We start from the raw sequence: 25,728 nt of genomic DNA on the forward strand, positions 1-25,728 counted from the left end.
CTGTGCCTGGGAGAAAGAGAAGAGACTCCAGGTCCAGCCTCCTTCCTTTCCTGCAAGGGCAGAGGATGAACCGTTGCAAAGAATGTCAGCACAGAAAGAGCCCAGTTAGGGAGAGAGCCCCTGGGTTCTTCTCTTTTGTTTGACAGAAAAGGAAATGGAAGCTAAGACAGCACAAGTGATTCGGTCCAAAGTCACATAGCTGGTTAGTGACACAGTTTGCTTTAAGGGTGCTCCCCTGCGGTGAGTTCAAGGACCCTCTTTCCTGTGGATGGAGACTCAGTGGGTAGCATCTGACTTCATAACTGGTACATCGTGAAGGTGAAAGCAAGTTGGCTGAAAAATTGGGCTTTTAGGAATGATTGCTCAATATTTGATTTTGTAATGCTGGGAAATTGCCATGTTCTTAGCTTAGAAGGGAATGAGAAAATTGTTTTTATTGGAGAGGGGCTATGTCTGGGGGTGCTCGGGAACTACTCCCAGCTCTGTGCCTGGGGGTGTTCCCAGATCTCAAAAGACCATGAGATGCTGGGGATGAAATCTGGCCTCCTGCAAACAAAGTGTATGGTCAGCGTGTTAACTTATCTCTCTGGGGCCCTCGACGATAGATTAGAAAATACCAAAAAGTTTTTGTTAATAGGTATAATAGAATTTTATTTCTCTGTTAACACTTTTCTAGATTTTGAATGACAACTGGATTTAATCCATTATCCTAAATGTACAGTAACATGGAAGATTCTCAGATGGGACAGCCAAGCCCTATGAGAGATGCGTCAGGTGAGATAGAGTGTGGGTTTACTGCACACTTAAACTGTACATAATTCATCAAAATAAAACAAACACTAGGCGACATTTCTCTTGCACCTCTCCTTGTAATAAAAATGTATGTAGTTATTTGCATTGGGTTAGTATATTAGCAATTAATATAGAAAAAAACAATAAAACTATAAGGCAAGGTCCTGGACATAAAGTGCAGGGGCTTAGAGCAACTGACTTGCAAACATATGGTCATGAGTTTGAAACCCCAGTGTCCCACATACATATGCTAAGCATGATCCTGGCTATTCTGAACTGAACCTGGTAGCTCAATTGATTGCAATTTCCAAGGCAAGCTCTTTTTTTTTTTTTTTTGAGAATGGGGATTTGGGCCACATCTGGTGATGCTTAGGACTTATTCCTGGCTCAGCATTCAGGGATCATCTAGCCCCACCAACGCAATTTCTGACCACACAGAATCCTGTACTATGTAAGCACCACAGAAGGAGTGCAGGCCACAGTAACGAAGGAACCTGGCTGGTGGGCTCCACAACTCCCAGAGAATTCTCCGGGCCCCATACCAAACTGATATCACCGGGAGGTCTTAGATGGGGTAGGTGCTGTCTCCCCGCCTTCTCCAGATGGAATCCTGGTGACCATGAGCTTTTACAAGCATGCTCCGGTATGTAGGCACCAGGACTATTCTCCCGAACCACGCAGCCACTTACGCAGCTGTGCAACGTTTCCTGATATGTAAAGTGAGCAATGGAAAGTAAATGATCTAGTGTCTGTCCCTGGATGGTAGACTTTAATGGTGGTGGGAAAATTTGAGCAAAATATAATGCCCAACGAAAATGCATCTGGACTATGCAGCCCTGGGAGGGGGAGGGTTTTTGTCCTTCCGCTTGTCCCCCCTTGCATCGACAGCATGGTGGCCTCCATCTTTTAGAGCCTAATGGTCAGCCAGTTATGAGACTGCATTGATGAGGCACTCGGGGCCACTTGGGATGGGAGGTGGAACCGGTGCTGCTCCCTGCCCTGACAAGGCCCTGGGTTGCCACCCACAAATGCCTCCTCCAGCTCCTGACCGACCATGATATCAGAGGCACACAAACCTATCTCAGAACCCAGCAGCTTTTGACAGAAAGCCCTCTAGACTTATTACTGAAATATCAGAAATCCCAAATCTGGTGGCCACTATTGCGGCCACATGACATCATATACTTACTCTTCATAATCAGCAATAGAAAACAAATTATTAATGATGTCTTTTTGGCAGGTCTGAATGTTGGGGAAAATTCCAAAAAATAACGTTGAGTCTTTTGTCGTAATATTGAATGTGATCAACGTAGAGAGAGAGTAAAGTGGAAATCTGCCATACAAGCAGGTGGAGAGGGGGGCATACTGGGGTTCTTGGGGGTGGAAAATGTGCACTGATGAAGGGACAGGTGTTAGATCATTGTATGAGATACAGAGACTTAAACTGAAAGGCTTTGTGACTGTTCTCATGGTGATTCAATAAATAAAACTTTAGGCCCTGGAGAGCACAACAATTAAGGAGATGAGCAAGCATCACAGGTAGGAAGGGCAAACCCTGACAGGAATAGGAATATCTGGAGTGACTCCTGATGAGCACAATTCTTGTTCCTCAACACAAAGTATCACCTAGGCAAGCAGGTGTTCAATCACTACTACCAAGGAAGGCAAAGCTGGGGAGCACCATGGCAAGTGAGCACTGCAGTCAGATGTGCAACCCTTGGTGAGCATTACAACTAAAAATATCCAAGTTCCACACATAAATATGTGTCTGTTGTGGTGTGGTATGTGTATGTGTGTGTGCAATGCCCAGCCATAGCAGCATCAATAACCACAATGAAGGGAAGAGCACAGGGAAAATAATAATGGGGAAAATAATGAAAAATTTTAACATAAGTTTTCATATAAAGCAATAGAATAGTACAAAGGAAAAAATTCGGTTAAACACATGTGAGAATGAAGCAGGAAGATAGATTATTAGAAAATTAGATTTCAGAAAATGTTTAGGAGATGATAATAATTAATATTTGAATGAAATGAAAATTAGAAATAAATTCCTTAACTTTAGTAATTCAATTAGATCTTTGATAAGTTTTATCAAAACAACCTACATTGGGCTCACATGTATGCCCAGATGCACATGTCACCCACATCTTCCCTCTTCAGATGTGTACTTTCCTATTCCATACTTTAAGGCTGGAGCGATAGCACAGTGGTAGGGCGGTTGCCTTGCACGCAGCCAACATGGCTGACCCGAGTTTGATTCCTCTGCCCCTCTCAGAGAGCCCGGCAAGCTACCGAGAGTATCTCGCCCGCACGGCAGAGCCTGGCAAGCCCCCCGTGACGTATTCGATATGCCAAATACAGTAACAACAAAGTCTCCAATGGAGACGTTACTGGGCCCGCTCGAGCAAATCGATGATCAACGGGAGGGCCTTTTAATGCTGAATGAATACTGGGACTCTATCTACTCTGGAGAAGCCCATGTTCTCGCTTGAGCATGTTATGTGCTCTCTCTCTCTCTCTCTCTCTCTCTCTCTCTCTCTCTCTCTCTCTCTCCCCTATGGAAAGTCAAACTATGGTTTAGTAGAGACCAGACATAATTTTTCTTCATTTTAGCAGAATACTTCTGAAACCTTTGAAAACTGACCTTAGCATAGTTTTTCACTTTTTTACAATCTTAAATGGGTGGTTGAAAACTGTTATAGATAAACTAGGGTGGGGAGACTTTGAAAATTACAGCAATAACTCAAGCAAGAGGAGACAGTGGCCCTTGGATGGGTTGGTGTGCCCTCCAATATGATTGTGATTCATCTTGAATTTTCCTATATAGGTAGATTAAGTATGGAGCTATTTGTTTGGGGGCTACATCCTGTGGTGCTGGGGACTACCTCCGCACCTGACCTTCACTATATAAATAGATCCAACACCACATCTTCGGAAATGTGTGGTCATGGGGCTAGAGTGATAGCACAGCGGGTAGGGCGTTTGCCTTGCAAGTGACCAACCAGGGTTCGATTCCCAGCATCGCATATGGTCCCCCAAGCACCGCCAGAAGTAATACCTGAGTGCAGAGCCAGGAGTAACCCCTGTACATCTCCAGGTGTGACCCAAAAGGCAAAAAAAAAGTGTGGTCATATACAGAGCTATTTGACATCTTTACTCACCAAATCTCACATACCTCACTGTTATACTTCCTGTCACTGGAAAAAAACAAAAGGGAAGAAAACAACTCCCAGGCTAATCCCTCAGGGTCCCAGGGGAGATAACTGCAAAGATTCACCCTCAGCACAGCAGGAACAAACCAAATCCAATGGGGAAAACTCAAAGAAGCCCACTGAGCTCAAGAATGAACACAGTGACACAGAAAACTCAAGCAACTCCAAACATCTCTGGAAATCCTCAGAGAATAACTTTAGTGACATGGTGAGGATGTTTAATGAGATCAAAGAAATTGTGGCAAGGTAGTCAGTTTGCTGATAAGAAAGTATGAAGCCTAAAATTAGAAAACTACAATCAGAAATAAGGACATTTTTATGCATCAAATAAACTTAATCTTGCAACTAAAAATGAAAAACAAGAAAAAATGGAATGAAGATGATGGTAGGTGACATTAAAAAAAAATTTGATAGGGGATTGGAGAGATAGTACAGCGGATAGGACACTAGCTTTGCATGAGACCAACCTGTGTTCAGTCCCTGGCACCTCATATGATGCCTGAGCACTAGAAATGATTAGTAATCTAAGAATCAGGAATAATCCCTAAGCACTAATGGTGTGATTCAATACCCCCTGTCCATTTTTTTTTCATTAGAAGGTCTAAGCATCAGAAAAACAGCACTGAAGAAAATATTGAGGAGCTCCAAGATGAGGTGGAGAAAACATCTATAAAACAGCAGAAGATGGAAAATGTCTGAAAAGAAATGAAGAGCATACCAGAAAACTATAGGATGAGTTCAACAGGAATCATATAGTGATATTGGAGTCCCTGAGGACCAGGAAGGTGAATTTGATTAAGAATCAATAGTGAAAGAAACAATAGATAAGAATTTCCTAGAGCCAAGATACATAGGCCTGAAGGATTCCAGCAAAAATAAACTCAAATATGAAGACTCCAAGACACATTGGGCTTAGAAGGACAAGAACCAAAGCTGGACAGGGTACTGAAAGCAACAAGATTAAAATAGGAACTTACATACAAAGGAAAGCCCACAGGAGTTACAGCAGGCCTAACAAATGAGACTCTGTAAGTCAGAAAAGAATGTAGAGGTACAGTACAAAAACTCAATTAAATGAACATCTCACAAAGAATACCCTATTCAGAATGATTAGCATTTAAATGTGAAAGAATGATACAGAATTTGAGAGACAGGCAACAGTTTAGGGAATTCATAGGCTTAAAACAAGTCTTGCAAGAAGGTTTTAAGAAGCTTTTTTTTTCTTTTGGTTTTCGGGCCACAACCTGCAGTGCTCAAGGACTACACTCAGGAATCACCAGCTCAGAAGCACGGGGAGAGGGAGGAAGGACCATATGGGATACTGGGCAAGTACGCTCCCATTGTTCTATCTCTCTGGTACCTAAGTGAACAAGACAAATCTCCCAGCACTTAGCATTGGTATGACACTCAGTCATGGCACTTATAATTGACCTTTACTAGATTAATAGAGATATGGTTACTCCTAAATTGCTAATTGATTTTAAACATTTCAGAACAAAATTAATGTTTCATTTATATTGAATGTTTAATGTCTGATCAGGTAGTTTTTTTTAACATCCATAGAGGTTTTTATTGCAATCTTTTATTTATTAATTCAGGCATTTAAGAAGTATCTATAATACAATATTTTAGAACATAAAGCCAATATTCACTTTTTTTTTTGACTTTTTGGGTCACACCTGGTGATGCACAGGGGTTATTCCTGGCTCTGCACTCAGAAATTACCCCTGGCAGTGCTCAGGGGACCATATAGGATGTTGAAAATCAAACCCGGGTTGGTCGCGTGCAAGGCAAATGCCCTACCCGCTGTGCTATTGCTCCAACCCCAATATTCACTTTCTTAGAATAAAACACACTTTTTATTTTTATAAGCCTATTTAGACTTTCCCCTTAATGTCTTCTTAAATTCTCTAAGGTTTCTTAATTCTCTTTATTCTTCCTAGATTTTATATTTGTAGGATTTATGTATTTCATGTAAATTTTAATATATATTCACACAGAATTATTTATAGTATTGTAGCACTGTCCTCCTGTTGTTCATCGATTTGCTCAAGCGGGTCCAGTAACGTCTCCATTGTGAGACTTGTTGGTACTCTGTTTGGCATATTGAATACGTCACGGGTAGCTTGCCAGGCTTTGCTGTGCGGGTGAGATACTCTCGGTAGCTTGCCGAGCTATTTTGTTATATTAATTTCAATTCTTATACCTATATAATAAAGCTATAGTTTCTGAAAAAAATCAACTAATTATTGATTTACAATTTTGTGGTGTTGGTGCTAAGCCAAGACATTAGAACGAGCCTCTGGACGCTGCCCTGCAAGCAGGAAACAGACCTGAGACCCCACTTTCATATTAAGTGGATGAGCTAAAACTTGTGAGTCTGATGACCCGGAGGGGTACAGCATGCTCTCATATACCCGCTTAGTCATATACTATCCTGGCAGTACAAGGCAGCAGTTTTCTCCTCTCCTACACATCCTTAATCTGGATTGACCTTCAAGTATCAGTATGAGCCTTCTCTTTGCCCTATGTGTGTATAACCAATCACAAGGATGTGGGGGATGTAATCTGTAGAGCCTACGTGCCCAGCTCCATATCTTCCTCTGACGTTTTAAATCATTGCAACATAGCTTTGACAACATAACTTTGACAAGACAAAGTAATGTATGCCTTGATGCTCTTTTGACAAACGCTCATCCTAATAACTGTACTCTTCGTTAGTGAGTCTTTCTCTGTGATGAAGTTATTACGATATAACTGATAAAGAATTGAATGAAAGGAGGCCTCTGGCAATTGCTCTTCACCTCGAGCCAGATTCAGTCTTGGCCTTTGTACTCTTTACATTCCTCTCATGTGTCTTGTCTCTGTGCCTCCAACAATTGATAGATCACTTCATGCAACGTTGTGGGATTTCAGAAGTTTTGCTCCGTTCATCAATATGTTCACAAGTGTCACCACATCCAGAATAATAAAGAGAAAGAGAGAAAGAAACAGAGAGAAAGTGAGAGAGAGAAAGATCCTCCACTTACGGCATAAAAAAGAAAGAGATATAGTAACGGAAAAACGAAGGGTCAAAGTCACAGAATCAAAGATTTTGAGCCTCACATGGTGGTGGTTGGGCAAGGTTCTGGGGACACTTGTGAAGGATAGTGGACTCTTGAGTGATGGATGCGGCAGTGGAATATAGAAGCATAAAAAGTATACTTAGCAGCATTGTAAATCCCTGTACTTTAATGAGAATGATTGCACTGTCTGTCCATTGTAGCACTGTCCTCCCTTTATTCATCAATTTGCTCGAGCAGGCACCAGTAACATCTCCAATGTGAAACATGTTTTTGACATATTGAATACATCACAGGTAGCTTGCCAGGCTTTGCTGTGTGGGCGGAATACTCTTGGTAGCTTGCCGGGCTCTCCAAGAAGGGAGGAGGAATCAAACCTGGGTGGGCCACATGCAAGGCAAATGCCTTACCCCAATGAGAATGATTAAAATGAATAATTAAATAATTAAAATAAATAATAAAATCATAATAATTAAAATAAATAAAATCCCATATTTTACCTTAATTTATCTATCTAACTATGGTGTTATCCTTTAAAACTGAATTATCTATAACCCTATTTATTTTTAGAGAATGCCAATACAATTTTGTCTGTTGAAAGACAACAGTGAACTTCACCCCAATGTCTACCTTCTTTTTTTCATTTCATTTCATTTCATCATCCTGTTATTCGTCGATTGCCTCGAGCAGGCCCCAGTAACGTCTCTCTCATCCTAGCCCTGAGATTATATTCAAGGCTCTTTAGGAGAATGAGACCCATCATTGTTACTGGTATTTGGCATATTTGGTACGCCACGGGGAGTTTGCCAGACTCTGCCCTGTGGGCAGGCTACATTCGATAGCCTGCAAGTTTGTCCAAAGTAGGAATGAGATAATAAGATGTCATTAAAAAATGTCCTGATATTTGCAGCCGCGCGGTTCCGGGAGCTGGATTTTATAGTCTCTGGGTCTTGGCCGTTGATGGGATTACACGGCGCCAGGGTGCCAGGTGTTGGGTGTGACCCCTGCCTACTGGGATTTGGAGGATCTGGGTGGAAGATGCTTGACTCCAGTCCGAGTAGGCTTGAAGATCTCGGCCCCGGAACCCGCGTGGCTTTGTCCCTCTGCCAGTACCTTCATGTGTGCGGAGAGTGGTCTCAGCATGGTGGTGGCTGGTCCTGGAGGTCTTCGGCTGCTGGAGCCCTGGTCGGGGCAGGGAGGAAAGCTCAACCCGCTCCCCTCCAAGGGGCCTCAGCGAGGAACAGCCAGGCGCGGGGGCAGAAGACTGCCTTCTTTTTTTAGATTTTAAATATTTAAAAGATATCAATTTAATTATCTAGCACAAAATTTCCGTATCTTCTACCTCTACTGCATTAAATTCATCTTCATTTCAAAACATTATGGTGCTAATGAAATGCAACTAATAGGAGCACTGTAGCACTGTCCTCCCGTTGTTCATTGATTTGCTCGAGCTGGCCCAGTAACGTCTTCATTGTGAGACTTGTTGTTATTGTGTTTGGCAAATTGAATACGTCACAGGTAGTTCACCAGGCTTTGCCATGCGGGCTAGATACTCTCGGTAGTTTGCAGGCTCTCCGTGAGGGGCAGAGAAATTGAACAAATAGGATATCAAAGATTATTTGATAAACATTGTTTTTATTAAAGGGAAATTTACAAAACAAAATTAAACATAGAAAGTAAACAATGCAATAACTGACACAATTTCTGTTTTTATTTCAATATACATGTAAGACTATAATGAACATAAAAATATCCACTGGAAATAAAAAGTAGCACCAGTGGGAAAATTTAATAAATGAAAAGTCATTATACAAGAAAACATAGGCATGTTTCAATAATAATGGAAGAATTGTTGAACTCCCAAACAGTAGTCATACACTGAAAATGATCACACTCAGTCTATGTTATTTGATGTGTTTTCTTTAGAGAATTTAACAATTAAAAACTTTCTTTGGGGGGTGGAAGTTTGGGTTTTTGGGTTATACGCAGGAATGCTCAAGGGCTACTCTTGGCTCTGTGCTCAGAAATCATTCCTGGTGGTTCCTGGGATTGAACCAAACTTTATACAGCGAACACCTTAGTCACTTTACTACCCTTAAATGTCTCCAACCTCAGAAATCCTTCTTATAAGAGTACTTTCCTGACAATTTCACATTCTACAACTTGTGTTAGAAGTATGGCAGATAACCTCTGGGCTATTGAGGAAAAATAAGAAGGTACTGCTTTTAATGAGGATATGGTCACAAAATATTGATAGAAAATAATAAAACAGTTCTGATTATACTGAATTATTTTTACTTAATTGCTCAGAAATATATTTGTCTTCCCCCTATATATGATATACTGCTAGAAGCTGAGGAGCAAATTATGAAAACATATCACATAGATAGATTACAGTGATCTAAGCTTAGCTGGCCTGGCTTTATGTCTAATTTATTATGAGCTCATACTATTATTATCTAATACTGACTTACCAATAGAATTTGTGGGTGGAGAAACATATTTTCCATTCTCTTTCTCAACTGTCATTAAAATTTAATTATTTCTCTTGACATCTTCAACATTTTTTTGAATTTAGAATTTCTTTATATTCATTTCCTTCCTTCCTTCCTTCCTTCCTTCCTTCCTTCCTTCCTTCCTACCTTCCTTTCTTTCTTCTTTCTTTCATCTTTCTTCTTTCTTTCTTTCTTTCTTTCTTTCTTTCTTTCTTTCTTTCTTTCTTCCTTTCCTTTTCTATTACACAGGACACTCAGGTGTTACCCATGGCTCTGCATTCAGGGTCATTCTCTCTATGTTACTCCCCACAACATTACATTAGCAGCCTCTTCTCACAAATAGAGAATGAGACCTCACCACAAAGTTGGTCATAAAAGACTGATTGATGAATCCATACACAATTGTGAGATGCATTTGGGACAGTAGGTGTTGGTTTGACATCAATCCTATTAAAAGAAAATACAATGAGGTAATTAGGAAAAGCATAAAGAGTACTATATACAGAATCCTTAAATATTGGTAGAAGTATTATTAGAAAAAAATTTCTGATATGTATATTATTGGAAAATAATGCATTATTTGAGATTGCATTGGTTTAAAAAAATTACATTGGTTCTCACGTGATACAAAATTGCCTATTAAGGCATAAAATGATTTAATTTTTTCAAAAAGAAAAATTCATAATTGCACAAAAGAAAATAAAGCTGTGGATGAAAAAGAGAAATGTGATGTTCTCTGGAAAGTTCTTCACTTACAACCTCTTACATAGAAGTATATTTATTAAATACAGCAGCAGTTTAGTGAATGAATTATATATAAATATACAATTATACACAATTATATTTATATACTATATAACTATATATTTATATATGTATAGTATAAATATATACTATATGTAAGCATACATTTACAATATATAATTATTATAAACATATTCAATTTATACTTATAATTATGAATATTGAATAGTCATAATATAAATTTTCATAATATATTATGTTTCTATATAGTATATATGGGCTGGAGTGATAGCACAGCGGTAGGGCGGTTGCCTTGCACGCAGCCAACATGGCCGACCCGAGTTTGATTCCTCCTCCCCTCTCGGATAGCCCGGCAAGCTACTGAGAGTATCTCGCCCGCACGGCAGAGCCTGGCAAGCTACCCATGACGTATTCGATATGCCAAACACAATAACAACAAAAGTCTCCAATGGAGACATTACTGGGTCCGCTCAAGCAAATCGATGAACAACGGGAGGACAGTGACAGACAGTGACATAGTATTTATAAAACATATAATTTATTAAAATATTTATATTATAAATGAAAAATATTCTATTATTCATAATATTTAACTTTATATAGTATAAACATATTTGTATTCTTTATTTATGCACAGTAGCACTGTCCTATTATTCATCGATTTGCTCGAGTGGGCACCAGTAACATCTCCATTGTGAGACTTATTTATACTGTTTTTGGCAAATCGAATACGCCACGGGGAGCTTGCCAGGCTCTGCCGTACTGGTGGGATACTCTAAGTAGCTTGTCGGGCTCTCCAAGAGGAATGGAGGAATCAAACCCAGATCGGTCACGTGCAAGGCAAACGCCCTACCCACTGTGCTATCACTCAAGCCTAAATATATACTCTATTTATACAATATAATATAAATGGTCTAATTATATAGTATATATGAATTTATAATTTATATATAGCTATTCTATATGATTAGAACATACATTTACATTTAAAATATACATATACATTTCTATATATGATTATATAGAATATATATATATATTAAGTAGACCAAGCAGAATTGAAATGGCACTAAATAAAGAATCTACATTTCAGGGCTATTTAAAGGTAAGGCAAATAATACCATGTATTCTGATGCATCTAATGTATCCAGAATTATATTACATGACAGTAACAGTCAATTCTGATAGTTATGTGAGTGAAAGTATAACAGTTCTATTGCTTTCTTTTTGTTTTTTTTTTTTTGGTTTTTTTTTTTTTTTTTGCTTTTTGGGTCACACCCGGCCATGCTCAGGGGTTACTCCTGGCTCATGCACTCAGGAATTGCTCCTGGCGGTGCTCGGGGGACCATATGGGATGCTGGGAATCGAACCTGTGTTGACCATGTTGGCTGCGTGCAAGGGAAACACCCTACCCGCTGTGCTATCGCTCCAGCCCTATTGCTTTCGTTTGGGGGTTGGGTATGGCTTTGGGCCACAGCCGGTAATGCTCAGGGCTTACTACTCCTGGATCTGCACTCAGGGATTACTCCTGGCAGAGTTCAGGGACCATATGTGGTGCTTGCAATCAAACCTGGTTCAACAGCATGCAAGACAAGTGCCTTGAACACTGTACATTCTCTTCAGCAGGTTTGATTACTTTATAATCTTCTGAAAAGCATTATCAATCACTCAGACTCAAAGGATATTACAAAACTCATTGCAAGAGCCACAGTCTTGATCCCTATTTCTTCAATATCTATCTCTTCTTTGTGTATGAATTTATTTGTGTGGATACCAAATTTTAGTCAAAGGAAAGAAAAGGGAAGACTTCTCCAGAGGGAGGAAAGAGAAATTTTTAAATCAAAGAAAGGAATTACACCCCCCCATTTGAGAGGTGAGTAATTCAATAATAAAATGATTCCACCTCTTCTTGATATTGACGTTGGAGAATTGAGAATGTTTTTATTTTGAAATGATTAAACAGGGGCTGGAGCGATAGCACAGCAGGTAGGGCGTTTGCCTTGCATGCGGCTGACCCAGGTTCAATTCCCAGCATCCCATATGTTCCCCTGAGCACCGCCAGGGGTAATTCCTGAGTGCAGAGCCAGGAGTAACCCCTGTGCATTACCGGGTCTGACCCAAAAAGCAAAAAAAAAAAAAAAATGATTAAACAAAGTATATAGTTCTGATACAGGTCTTAGGGGAAGTTCTGACCATACACTCCAAAATTTTTCTTTGATATATAAGTCTTATTTGAGGAATAGAGAGACAGAAGGATTGAGTTAGTAAAAGCAAAATGGTCATGTGGGTCCACTCTTGAATTTTAAAAAATAATGTTCTCAGGGGTTAGAAAGGTATATTGACCATAATGGAATTAGACTTAAAATAAAGGGATAATTTGAAACACAGGCACATCAAAATGAAGAAATACATTTATCAGCAACTAATGGGTCAAATAACTACTCACAATGGAAAATTTGAAAGTATTTTATACCTAATAACAGTGAAGATACATTGGAATTATAGTCTTAAGTGCGCAAACTGGAGAGAAATAATGTTTCATAAATCAAGCATCTAATCCATACATGAAATCAGAGAAAGAAAACCAAGTTAAAAACCAAGAAAATGGATAGAAATAAGTAATAAAAGTTAAACCCAAGATTAATGAGAAAAATTTTAATAAAAGAAAACAGAAGGGAAAAAATTAACTTAAGGTCAAAACTAATTTCTTCAAAACACAGCTACTGAAATTGATGAAATAAGTAATTAAAGGCACACACACAGACAAACCAATAAAATAATTTTAAGGGGTAAGGTAATTGCATGTTCTTCACATATCAAGAAGAAAATGAGAAACAACTGCAGTAAGAAAGCTCTCACTGCTCTATGATGACAAATTTGATATGTCAAGTTGACTTAAACATTATTTCTGAGTCTGTCTCTGAGAGTAGCTCTGGATAAAATTGTCTTTCGAATGAATGCATTCATTCAAAAGACTAGATTGCCCTTTAATATATGAGTGGGGCTAGTCCAATCAGTAGGGCCAGGGCAGGATGATGGAATTCTTCCCTCACCATGGAATATCTCCTGTCCTTACTTCCCTGGCTCTTAGCCCTTGATTTCTACACTGATTTATATCACAGGCTTTTCTGGATCTGCAGCTTACAGAAATTGGGATTTCTCAGTTTAACTAATTGCATGAGCCAGGTCTTCATAACTCCAAATATGTATTTGGAGTTATGAAGAACTAGAATATATTATATTATATTATATTATATTCCTGTGGCAGGCACATTCCCTTTTACTCTTTAAAATTATTAAAATAAAGAATATATTCTTTATTTATAATGTATTCTTCCTTCTGAGACATATCTCTGTCAGGGTTCTTTAAAGAAGCAGACCAGTAGGAGATCTGACTGATTTTCTTCTCTGAAGAATCCCAATACACACACAGAAAGGAAGAACTTAGAGCCGTGCCAATGGGAAATATGTGTAAAAGAACTTTATAAACTCTGAAATGTGGTTGCTTTGAAAATTAATGATAGAGAATGGGTGTTGGTGTGCGTCTCAAAGAGGGACATCTCGCAGGAGTGACATCCTGGGTTGTATCCCCATCACCCAGCTCTGCTACGCGTGTGCCTGGTGCCACTCACCACCCTAGTGACGTACTGAAAACAGTACTGAAAACAGGAGAAGAATATAACTCATAAATCAAGCATCCAAACCATACAAGAAATTAAGAGAAAGAATACCAAGAAATTGGATAGAAATCAGTAATAAAAGTAATTCACACATTAGCACTATGCAATTTTACCTCTCTGAGGGAGGATAAAACTTTGTGGATACTTACAGACCTGGCGAGATCCCTGAACCATCTTCCCAGAGCCATGGATATCCTTTACCTTGGCGAGAAAGTCCTATCCAAAAGGAATGATCTTTTTGTAAATCCACTTGTTCTTCTATAAATACCTAGGAAAAAAACGCACAAAGACTTCAGGGACTGAGGTCAGTCCGAAAGAAGTCCTACTAGAAAACAATTTTGTAAAGGCACAAAGGGAGCTTTCTCCACTCGGGAGATCTACTTCCTTCTCAAGTTGAGATGTGTCCTGTCCATGTTTTTCCCTCTGGAGAAACCTATTATCTCCCTAATGCATCTCTATCCCTCACTCTCTTTCCTCATATTCCTTTCAATTAATCTCTCTAAATAAAACTATCCTACTTAAAGATAAGGGTCAGGAGGATCGTTCCACAGCTTGAAAGTCGGTTTCACGTGCTGGGATAGAGAAGGGACCACTAAGTAAATGATGATTGAAGGGTTTACTCAGTATGGTAGATGTGTGCTGAAAGTAGACTATGGACCAAACATGACAGTTTCTTAGTACCTGTATTGCAAATTGTAACATCCAAAAGGGAGAGAGAGAGAGAGAGAGAGAGAGAGAGAGAGAGAGAGAGAGAGAGAGAGACAGAGAGAGAGACAGAGACAGAGACAGAGACAGAGACAGAGAGAGAGAGAGTGGCGGGAGGGGTACTGGAAACATTGGTAGTGGAAAATGGGCGCTGGTGGAGGGATGGGTAATTGAATATTGTATGACTGAAAGGTAATCAAGAAAGTTTGTAAGTCTGTAACTATATCTCACAGTGATTCATTAAAATAATTTTTTAAAAAGACTATCCTTAACACATTAAGGAGGGGGAGGTAATATAATGATAAGAGTCAAAGTCAGAGAAAGACAATAACTCATTGTAGACACTGAGAAAGAGATGGCACAGTAAAATCACTTTGGTGAAGGACATATGGACATGGGCTTCAATCCTGAGAGAAATGTCAGTTGTGAGTGCCTCAAAAGGTGAATTCAATTTCTTGACTCATTATTGTTTAATTTTCCCATAGAGAATAGACCCATAATGTCAAAATTGGTCTGCCTCCATTTAATCGATTTGACAAAATCCAAGGAGAGAAGTTCCCAGAAACAATTTCTGTGGATAAGAGGCCACTATCTTCTCAAATTGAAAAACAGAAAGGTATGTAACTTTTGACAAGACATGTCAAAGTTTTATGACAACTTAAAAATTACATGTCTTATGAAATACTAATCTGATATTTAGTGATTATAGATAAATTGTTTATGAATATAGAAAAATATGGTTGCAATTACAGAATTGTATGTATAAAACCAGACAGACTTCCGGTCTCATTTTCTTTCTTTGACATATATCTACTTCCATAAATTTCAATGAGAGTTACAATGTAAGAGAGGACAGAAGCAAGTAAAATATTGATGAGCACAGTTAAAGATATTCACATTATAGACTATTTTTATTACTGCCTAACTATTAAACTATTCTCATGTACCTTATGCAATCTATTCTTCACTAATCATGTCTAAGTCCCACTTACTTTGTTATTTAAAAGTTAAGGATTGGGTTTTGGGTTATACCTAGTGATGCTCAGGAGTTATTCCTGGATCTATTATCAGGAATCACTTTTGGCACTGGTCGGGGGGATAATATGGGGTCGGACTCAAGTCAACTGCTTGCCAGGCTAGCGCCCTCTGGCTGCATGTACTATCTCTATTGTTTCACTTTTCTTGGGGGAAGGGTGGTTACTAAGATACATTATTTTTCTTCTCAAACTACTCTAATGTTTAACAACTAGCACATATGTAATCATCTGAGCATCTCCTAATATTTTTCTTGACATCTGTGGAGGTAGTCATTTTTTTTAAAGATTTTTTATTTAATCACTGTGAGATAGAGCTTTACAAAGCTGCTCATGGTTGGGTTTCAGTCATACAGTGTTCCGACACCCATCCCTCCACCAGTGTACATTTCCCAGCACCAGTGTCCCCAGTTTCCATTCAATCACCCCCACCCTACCCTACCCACAACCTGCCTCTTTGGCAGGCTCTCTCTCTCTCTCTCTCTCTCTCTCTCTCTCTCTCTCTCTCTCTTTCTCTCTGTCTCAACCAGTCCCATTTATTTTATAAAAATATTTTATCTCCTTCTGAATTCTTGTGTATTTGTTGTCAATACCATATATTTAACTTCTGACAGACATTCAGCTGGTTTATTTTTAGTTTCTTAAAATTTATGAGCATTCTGGGCTGGAGTTATAATACAGTGGGTAGAGCACTTGCCTTTCATGCAGAGCACTTGCGTTTGAACCCTGGCACTCCATACGGTTCCCCAAGCCCTCCAGGAATTATCCCTGAGCACAAAGCCAGGAGTAAGCCCTCAACATCACCAGCTCTGACTCCAAAGCATCCAACCAACAAAAATCATTAGTATGACAGTAATTCATAACTTGCAAGGATTTCTATGTATGTTATCAATGCTGCTGTTTTGCTTGATTGTTGTGACAAAAGAGGGAGAGTTTTCTGTTTTTAAATTAAAAAATTCAAAATTAAACCCCCCAAAATTAGCTAGATCTAACTAGTGTCATTCAAATTAAAAGTGCATTTGAAATTATGCTTTTAAGTAATTATTTTATTTAATTATTACACATATTATATTTTGTATATACATAATTATAGTATTGAGCATATATTATTTATCTGTTTAACAAATAGTGACATTAAAATCATGAGAATGCTGAATATTATTTTCTCTTAGAGAAAGTGATCATTGTCTGAAATCCATATCTACTTTTTACTCTCACACCATTATAACTCACATCTGTAGCACTGTAGCACTGTCCTGTTCATCTATTTGCTCGAGCAGGCACCAGTAACGTCTCCATTGTGAGACTTGTCATTACTGTTTTTGGTATATCAAATACGTCATAGGTAGCTTGCCAGGCTTTGCTGTGCCAGCGGGATACTCTCGGTAGCATGCCAGGCTCTTGGAGAGGGACAAAGGAATCGATCCCAGGTCGACCGCATGCAGGGCAAATGCCCTACCTGCTGTGCTATCACTCCAGCCCATAACTCAGATCTATACTTACCAATTCATCTTCATTGTCTATCTTCAGGAGATGAGCACCCTGTAGAGAGCATTTTCTTTTGCTTAAAAAACAGGAATCTAATGTGTCCGTAAATAGATAACAGTTCTTTTTATGCTTGATCCAGCCATGGGGGCAAGAATGAGAATGCGAAAGAGCTCCTGGAAAATAAAGACACAAGGCTTATATCATTCTAATAACCTCATGACAGGTACCATCTATCCTGAGAATAACTAATAAATAATCAGTGTGCTGCCATTATATTATGTATTATTTAATTCAAACTGTATATGACTTTACCAGAAAGGCCATACAAATACACCTCATGTATTTAAACTTTAAAAATGAATAAGTTGTGTACTGTTTCAGTCAACTCTTTTATTATTTTTGACTTGCTTTTCCATTACTTCAAGTTCATTCTAGAATTCCTTTTCTCTATGACAGCAAGTATAATGATTAGAATAAGTCTCTATGATTAGGATAAATCTGGGGCTGGAGCAATAACACAGCAGGTAGGGCATTTGCCTTACACGCAGCCAACCCAGGTTCAATTCCCTGTATCCCATATGGTCCCTCGAGCACCGCCAGGAGTAATTCCTGACAGCATAAGTCAGGAGTAATCCCTGTGCATTGCTGGGTGTGACCCAAAAAGCAAAAAACAAACAAACAAACAAACAAAAAAAGAATAAATCAATTCACTATCAATCATTGAGACATACAATAATTTTATGTTAGCTTAATTTACAGGTATGAGATCCATGTCAGAGTGTTGCTTTTCAATTAAAAGAAAGGCAAAAGACAATGATTCCCATTTCAGAGTCTCTCTATTTTATAGTACTAGCTACTTGATAAAAATAGTGAGGCTATGGAGCTGGAGCGATAGTACAGAAGGTAGGACGTTTGCCTTGCATGCGGCCAACCCGGGTTTAATTCCCAGCATCCCATATGGTCCCCTGAACATAGCCAGGAGTAACTCCTGATTGCAGAGCCAGGAGTAACCCCTGTGCATTGCCGGGTGTGACTCCCCCCCCAAAAAATAGTGAGGCTGTCGGGCATTCTAGGGGAAATGGCAGCTCAGATAGAGAAGGGAGCACCAAATAAAGGGTGTTTGGAGGATCCTTCCAGGAGGGGAGATGCATGTTGAAAGTAGACTATGGACTGAACATGATTGCAGCTCAATGCCTCTTTTGCAGACCACAACACCCAAAAGGAAAGAGAGAACAAAAGGGAATGCCCTGCCACAGAAGTAGGGTGGGATGGGGGGATGGGTGTAGGAGGGATACTGGGATCCATGGTGGTGGAAAATAGGCACTGGTGGAGGGATGGGTATTTGATCATTGTAAAATCGAACTCCAAACACAAAAATTTGTAAATCTACAACTGTACCTCATGGTTTCACTAGTAAAAATTAATAAAAAAAAATAGTGAGGCTGCATGGTCCAGAGATGGAAAAATGAAGTAAAAATATTGTCATAGTCAATGATAATGCAGGCGAGATACTCTCAGTAGCCTGGTAAGCTCCCCGTGACGTATTCGATATGCCAAACACAGTAACAACAAAGTCTCCAATGGAGACGTTACTGGGCCCACTCGAGCAAATCGATGATCAATGGGAGGGCCTTTACTTTACTTTTAATGATAATGCAATTGGAAATAAATGTCAAATATTTATTAATATAGTGAGGTCAGTAATATATGACTGAAGAAAAGCAAGTCTAATTAAAAAGTCAAACCAATTTTCATTAATATCTATTAGTTTGATTTATTTTATATGTATTTAAATTAACTTATCAATTCTTTGCTATATTTTTTCTATTATTTATCTCTTTTGGAATAAAACTATCACTTAAAAATATCAGTTCCGTAAAGGAAAAAAATATACTTGTTTCCAGTTCAACATCTTGCACAAACTCTTATGAACCTAGAAACTTAGCTGATGATAAATTAGTTACTGATTTGGAGAAAACTTAACAATTTAACAACTAGTTAGCCAGGCATATGGCACATTTTTTTTGTATACAAACAGAAAAACATTGCCTTGGGGTCATAATTCACATTATTAATTGTGCTTTCTTCAAATACACAAAAAATCATTCCATGTAAAATATATCATCTTTCCTCCCTTCCTCCAAGTCTTAGCATTGGTAATTAGCCCTACAGAGTCAGTGTCCACTTAATCCTTTAACTTGCTCCTTGCCTGCGATTGCGAGAGTCCTGGGAGGAGTGGTACTCTGCTTTAAAGGTAATAGTGTGGGTTGTTGGCTGTTGTCGTTATATCTTGGTAGAGACTTCTTGTCCTCCAATGTGTTGTTCCCTGAATTGGGTCTCCAAATGGCTGCATATACCGACAGCAATATTGACAGAAAAAGAGTCATTTGTCGATGTTTGAACATAAAAATCCCCAAATTCATATTTTTTGGAATGTATAAAGAATACATTTCTAATAAACAGACACTATGCTGCTGATAACAGGTATAGTTGATATTTAGATGGATGAGTGAGGGAAAGAGGAAGTCGGAGGATGTGAATGGGGAAAGAGAGCAGGTAAGGGATAAAGAGAAAGAGAAAAAGAATTGGAGGTGAAAAATGAATAACTTCCTTGAAGGGGGTGTAGTGAAAATAAGACAGAAGATGAAGCAGGTATAGAAAAATATAATATGAGGGAGAAAGTAAGAGGAAATGGAAGCGTTTCTTAGAACCATGATAAATTTGAGATATTAATAATTCTATATTCCTCGTCTTAGTTAAGTCAAAGGAATCCATAAAAATCCTCCAGGAACCTATAATATAAAACAACTCAATAAAGATTTGGAAAATTAAGTTATCTACTGGAGAGTCTCTGAAGTTACAATAGTACCTTAATGCAATAGAATACATTGTATAATTTTTTAAGTATTCATTTATTATGAAATGTCTACTCAATGCTTAGTATCTCGAATAATTCCTGGTGTATATAAAAGATTGTAGATTAAAGATCAGATATAAAAACAAGTTCCTTGAGTTCTCAGACTCATAAAAAATTATCTCTAAAAATCCATTCCACTTGGAAGATAAGTGTTATAATTGAAAGCCAAATATTTCAAGGAGGCTAATTTTTAGAGCAAATAGTTGAAAGTACAAGTGTTTTAGAAAAATTGCCTAAATTTCTCATCATATTCTCACCACTAACAAGAATATGACCCTAGACAAGTAACCTCCCGGCCTCTTAATTTTTTATAAACAAAATGAAATTAAAAATATCTCCAATTCAATAGGGTTAACAGAGATTGCATCAGAATTTGAACTTCACATCCTTTATAAAGTATCTGGCAGATTGTAAATCTTTGTTAAATTTTGATTGCTTTCATCTTAACCATTACTCACCCATGGTACCCAGGACTGCAGCTATCACAAGAAGTATCAAACACAGAATTCCCAAAACCACAGCAATAGTTCGACAAGGAAGAGAGTCAGTACAAGTTCCTGAGGAGCCAAAGGGATCAGAGACTGTATGAAAAAATGGTATAAAATGGATAAAATGGGATAAAGTAGAACACTTCAAAACCTGGCCAGTTTTTAAATGAATCATTAATCCCTAAAACACAAATAATATAGTCATGTCATGTAGGATTAGTCTAAATTCCCCTCCACCTTTAGCATTTTTCTTCAGCATTGTTCTCTGAGATTAGTTCCTGTGTTCTCCTAACTTCATTTACATGTCCATGTGGATTAATATTGATCGTACCAAGATTCCTAAAACCCCACTCCTAGAAGAGACATTTATTGCTGGGGAAATAGAACTGGTTGCTATGGAAACATCCAGCCTTCACGTAGTTGTCATATGACCTGGTGCAGTTATTTCCTCATTTTTTCTCCTTTTCTCTCTGTGAAAAATTGGAATAGTGTAGCTCAAAAAAGATATTATGATAAATTAACAATCTAGGTCATGCAAAAGCACCTAGGTTAGAGCCCATTGCCACTTTATAGGTAAGTCACTGTGAACACAATCACACATGCCTCCTCCTCTTGCGTTATCCAGTTTTTCCACTCACCTCCAGTAGATTGCCTCAGAAAAAGTTGCAAAAGTGGAAAGAGGGAAGTAATTGTGCAATGTGAGTTAGCAGAAAGCAGAAGGGAGAACATTCTGATGTCACACCTCTGAATATTCTCTTAACAGAAGCGAGTTTATGTCAATACCACCACACCAAGAACATATTTCTGCCTTTAAGAATAAGCAGTCAGAATATATTAGAGAACTGTTGAACAGGATCACAAATTCAAACACACTGTATTTCACCAAAAAAAAAAAAACCAGCAGATTTAAGATTCTAAAACCTAGAAATTCTAAGTTTTCTTTGACTTTTACCATTATATCATCTTTTTCCCCTTCCCCTTCCTTGCATCTTTCCATACTTCCTTTTCTTATCTCTTTATATATAAATATTTACTTATATTCTATTCTGTAAATTATGGAATATGTTTTACAGTCTATTCCCTTTTACCAAACTAGTATTGAAATTCTTTCATCATACTTCACATCACATTTCTTACAAGTCTGTACAGCTAAAGTGATTATTTCCATAGAAAAACATATTTTATGCTCTTTTTTATAATAATTTAAGTACTGATATTAGTTATTGAATTTTTGTCATAAAAAAGATTTAATACACATTTAATAATTTCTTTAATATGCATTCAATAATTTTATAGACCTTCAGTAATTTATATAGACTTTTAAGATATGCTTTTAGAAGTTCTACAGGTAAATGCCTCTTCAATTTTCTTTATCTGAAAGTTTTAGTTGATGTGAATTAAGGAAGCAAAGAAAAATACCTTTCTTTGAGCTCACAGGTGTCCTGGGGGTGCCTTGAGAGCGGAAGTCTAATTGAGTATATCCATCTTCATCCAAACTCCCATTATTAGAACGGTAGTCCATTGTCCTATACAATTTCTGACAGTTGAGTTTGAGGACCCTTTCCTCTTCTGAAACAGCTATCTGTGGACAGAGAGCTCTTTCCTCTCTTCTCCTATGACATCTCTCTATGGACAAAAGAGAATCTATGAGTCAAATCATGTGGGATAAGAATCTCCTGATGTAGAATAAGTTGAGTGTAAGTAGTCTAACAGGATAACCCAAAACAGGAAATGAAACCTGTGATGTGGTAATTTCCCCTTTCTAGCTTTAGATCCTGTTCTGAAGCTAATGAGTCTTAAGAAAATCAAGGCAACTCAATAGACAGATTTTTGCTACAGATCAAATTTAGGATAATGAGAAGATTGTTTTATGTTACTTTCATTATTCTCCCAACTGAATTTGGCATAATTTATTAACTTGGTCTATGTAAACAAATTTGCTACCTTGAGTTCAACATTGCTTTATTATGGCTACATCTGCATTCATTTATTCATGCTATCATGTAATCAGCAAAATGTATCAACTACCTGTCTTTTCAATTAGCAGGACCTAAGGTTACAAGGATAAATGATACCTGTGAAGAAGCTCGTTGTCTAATAGGGCAAACCTACAGGTAGAGTGCCATAAGGTTGTATATTCCTATGAAAAAATAGAGAACAAATGTTTTAGGGGATTTGCTCGAGCGGGCCCAGTAACGTCTCCATTCTGAGACTTCTTGTTACTGTTTTTGGCATATTGAATATATATGCAGGCGAGATACTCTTGGTAGCTTGCCGGGCTCTCTGAGAGGGACGAAGGAATCGAACCTGGCTCAACCAGGCTGGCCACGCACAAGGCAAATGCCCTACCACTGTTATCGGAGATAAATAATACAACATATAATTACTGATTAAAAATTACTCTGAGTTATATGTTACCAATTGCTTATGTGTTCAATCTGTTTCCAACAAGATTATGTAGAAGATATTATTAATCCTATTTGCAAAGGAAAAAAATAAGAAATAGAAATTTTAGCCCTTGGTTCAGTTTTAAGAAGCTAATAAAATATTGAAGCAAGGTATTAAAACACAACCTAACTTCCTGCAAAACTCCTGATCCTATCTGTCATATTATCCTGCTCCCTCCATCAGTCTCTGCAAGTCACAGTTTATGGGAAATTCTAAATTAGATCCTGCCCCACCACTCTTATAATCTCCATAGTCATGCTGAAATTAATAAACACTTATCATGGTTGGAAACTAGAGCAGTGCCCAACCTATTACGGGACTCTGAAGCCAACAGAATGAATCATGTCACTCCCATTATCAAAAACAAAGAGAACAGCCAGATTTGATTCAGTCATTCTATTATAGTGGGATAAGAGAGAGGATGGACTGAATTCAATTTCCCCCCAATGAAGTGATTAGCTATTTTTAAAAGGCTAAAGTGTGCTAAGTGGTATTAAGTCAAGGGACTAGATCTTCTGGTGTATGTTGACACTTAGCTAGAGACAATCTCTTTCTAGTCATTATGATTGGGGTTTGGTGCACATTGAAGCAAGATATACCTCATACTGGCATTAGGCCCTTCACTCCCACAAATACTGGAAAAATAAGAACTGTTTCCCTAAAAGTATCTTAAATAGATGACTTTCAGGTCCTTGAGGAAATCATTTGGGGTGGCTAATTTCATAGGGCAGAGAAATGATTTGCACTTGTAATTTTTCTAGGGTAACTGTGAGGTCTGTGACCAAGCTCTTAACTGGAACAAATGGTAAATATTGACTAAATGAGTTTTCTCAAACAGGCATTTTAAGCCTGTGCTCACCTTAGGAATGCAGATTTACTGAAATTTGTTGAGGCTGAGTGAAAAAAATATATAGATTTATAAAAGCTGTTCATTGTTTGCAACCCTCACCATATCAAAGGAATGCAAACAACTGAGGTTCTGCCTCTTGCTTATTTGTCACAAAGTTTTACTAGTTTATTGCAGGGACATTAATTAGCAGTAACAGGGATCCCATCTCAGTCTTCATCACTCTTCAAGTCTATAATCGGGCATTGAGAACCAAATAATTGTTATTAAAAGCAAACAAACAAAATCTGACTCTAGGAGAAAAGGTCACCCTACTAAATCGAAGTAGAGAATATTAATGAGGGAGCACCTTCCAAAGCAGTAATATGAAACTCCTTCTCATATCAATTCAGATTTTCCTCAACGGGAAAATCTTTGTATAAAAACTTTCACTTAAATGACACATCTGTTTAATCACAATCCTACGAGACAATAGTCTCTCTACATGCCATAGAAGTATTTGATTAAATGTAAACTTAGTCATTTCTGCTGATCTGGAGCTAAAAGGACTGAACAGTAATTACATAAATCCTGCCATACTGATGAGGGAAGTTGGGGAGAGTGATGGGTGGGATGCCCCCCTGAAGATCTATGGGGTGGGATAGAGTGGGGACAGAAATCTGTGTGTTCAGAGGGAAAAAATAATTGAATACTAATATAAGAAATATATTTAAAATATGATTTATTTGCATTGTATTGTTAATAATATTAGAAACAGATACATAAAATTTAACCTTCTTCAGGAAGAAAGAGTAACAATGATATAATTATATTGTCAGTGAGAGTTGATGCAAAATTATATCTATAAAGCAAGAATGAGCTTCCAAGAAAAATGGAGAATATGAAGGTCTGGAGTGATATTACAGTGGATAGTGTTCTTGCCTTGTATGTCGTCGACCCGGGTTCCATTCCCAGCACAACATATGGTCCTCCAGTCCTGCCAAAAGTGATCCCTGAGCACAGAGGCAGGAGTAATTCCTAAATAATTCTGGTTGTGGTCCCCCCCACAAAAAAAGAAAGAGAGAAAAGGGAAGAGGAATGGGAAAAGAATTTGAAGTAAAAAAATCACATTTATAAATTAATAATACAATTCATCATCATATTAAATTTTTTATACTTTTCATCAATAAAATAGCTAAAAGAACTGCATTCAGAATAGCTGAAGGTCCAGACCAATAGTAGAGAGTGAAGGGCATTTGCCTTGCACATGGCTGACTGGGTTCCATCCCATATAGTTCCCCAAGATCTCCACGAGTGATCCCTGAGCTCAGAGCCAGGAGAGTTATCTCCCCAGCCATCTCTTTTGTTTATTTTAATTTCAGAAAGTTTCTTTCACTGAAACAATAGACATATAAATAAGAAATTTGTTTATACAGAAAATAAGCATGGCAAAGCTTTATAAAAATCCTATTTCCCAATTAGTCCAGAAAATGCCATCTTGGTAAAATTCTTATTTCTTCTCTATCAACTTTAGAAGCTTCTGAATGTTGTTGCAAGTCAATAAATAAATAAAGTTTCTATGCAAATATTAACTATAAATGGTTACCTGGAATGACATAAGTACTTAAATTTTTATTTCTTTGATTTTATGTTCAGTGTGCAGTATGAATATTTATTTCAAAACTCCCCTTGAACACAGACATTACAAATGATGCAAACCTAGTAAGTTGTACTTTGAGTGAGCTTGAACTATTCCAAACCCTTCTAACCTGTTCCGAATCTATATTTGGCAGTAAAATTAGAAATGTACCTT

The 25,728-nt window shown here is 37.9% G+C and overlaps 1 protein-coding gene across 2 annotated transcripts; it reads right to left on the bottom strand.

Annotated features, from left to right (window-relative positions):
* Nucleotides 1-8,719: 8,719 nt before the first annotated feature.
* On the bottom strand, nt 8,720-22,243 carry CLEC7A (C-type lectin domain containing 7A). Of its 2 annotated transcripts, none has more exons than XM_056117750.1 (5): nt 22,061-22,243; nt 20,612-20,710; nt 17,252-17,409; nt 14,159-14,277; nt 8,720-10,011 (listed from the first exon to the last, which is right to left on the bottom strand). In XM_056117750.1, exons 1-5 carry the CDS (start codon nt 22,161-22,163, stop codon nt 9,879-9,881), a joined length of 612 nt encoding a protein of 203 aa, XP_055973725.1. In that variant the 5' UTR covers nt 22,164-22,243; the 3' UTR covers nt 8,720-9,878. The 2 variants fall into 2 exon arrangements, with proteins under 2 accessions (XP_055973725.1, XP_055973718.1); XM_056117743.1 differs by having other exon boundaries at nt 20,612-20,734.
* Between the last annotated feature and the right edge of the window lie 3,485 nt (nt 22,244-25,728).

Source organism: Sorex fumeus, unplaced genomic scaffold, assembly GCF_029834395.1.
Source record: "Sorex fumeus unplaced genomic scaffold, SorFum_2.1 ptg000003l, whole genome shotgun sequence".
NCBI classification, from domain to species: domain Eukaryota; kingdom Metazoa; phylum Chordata; class Mammalia; order Eulipotyphla; family Soricidae; genus Sorex; species Sorex fumeus.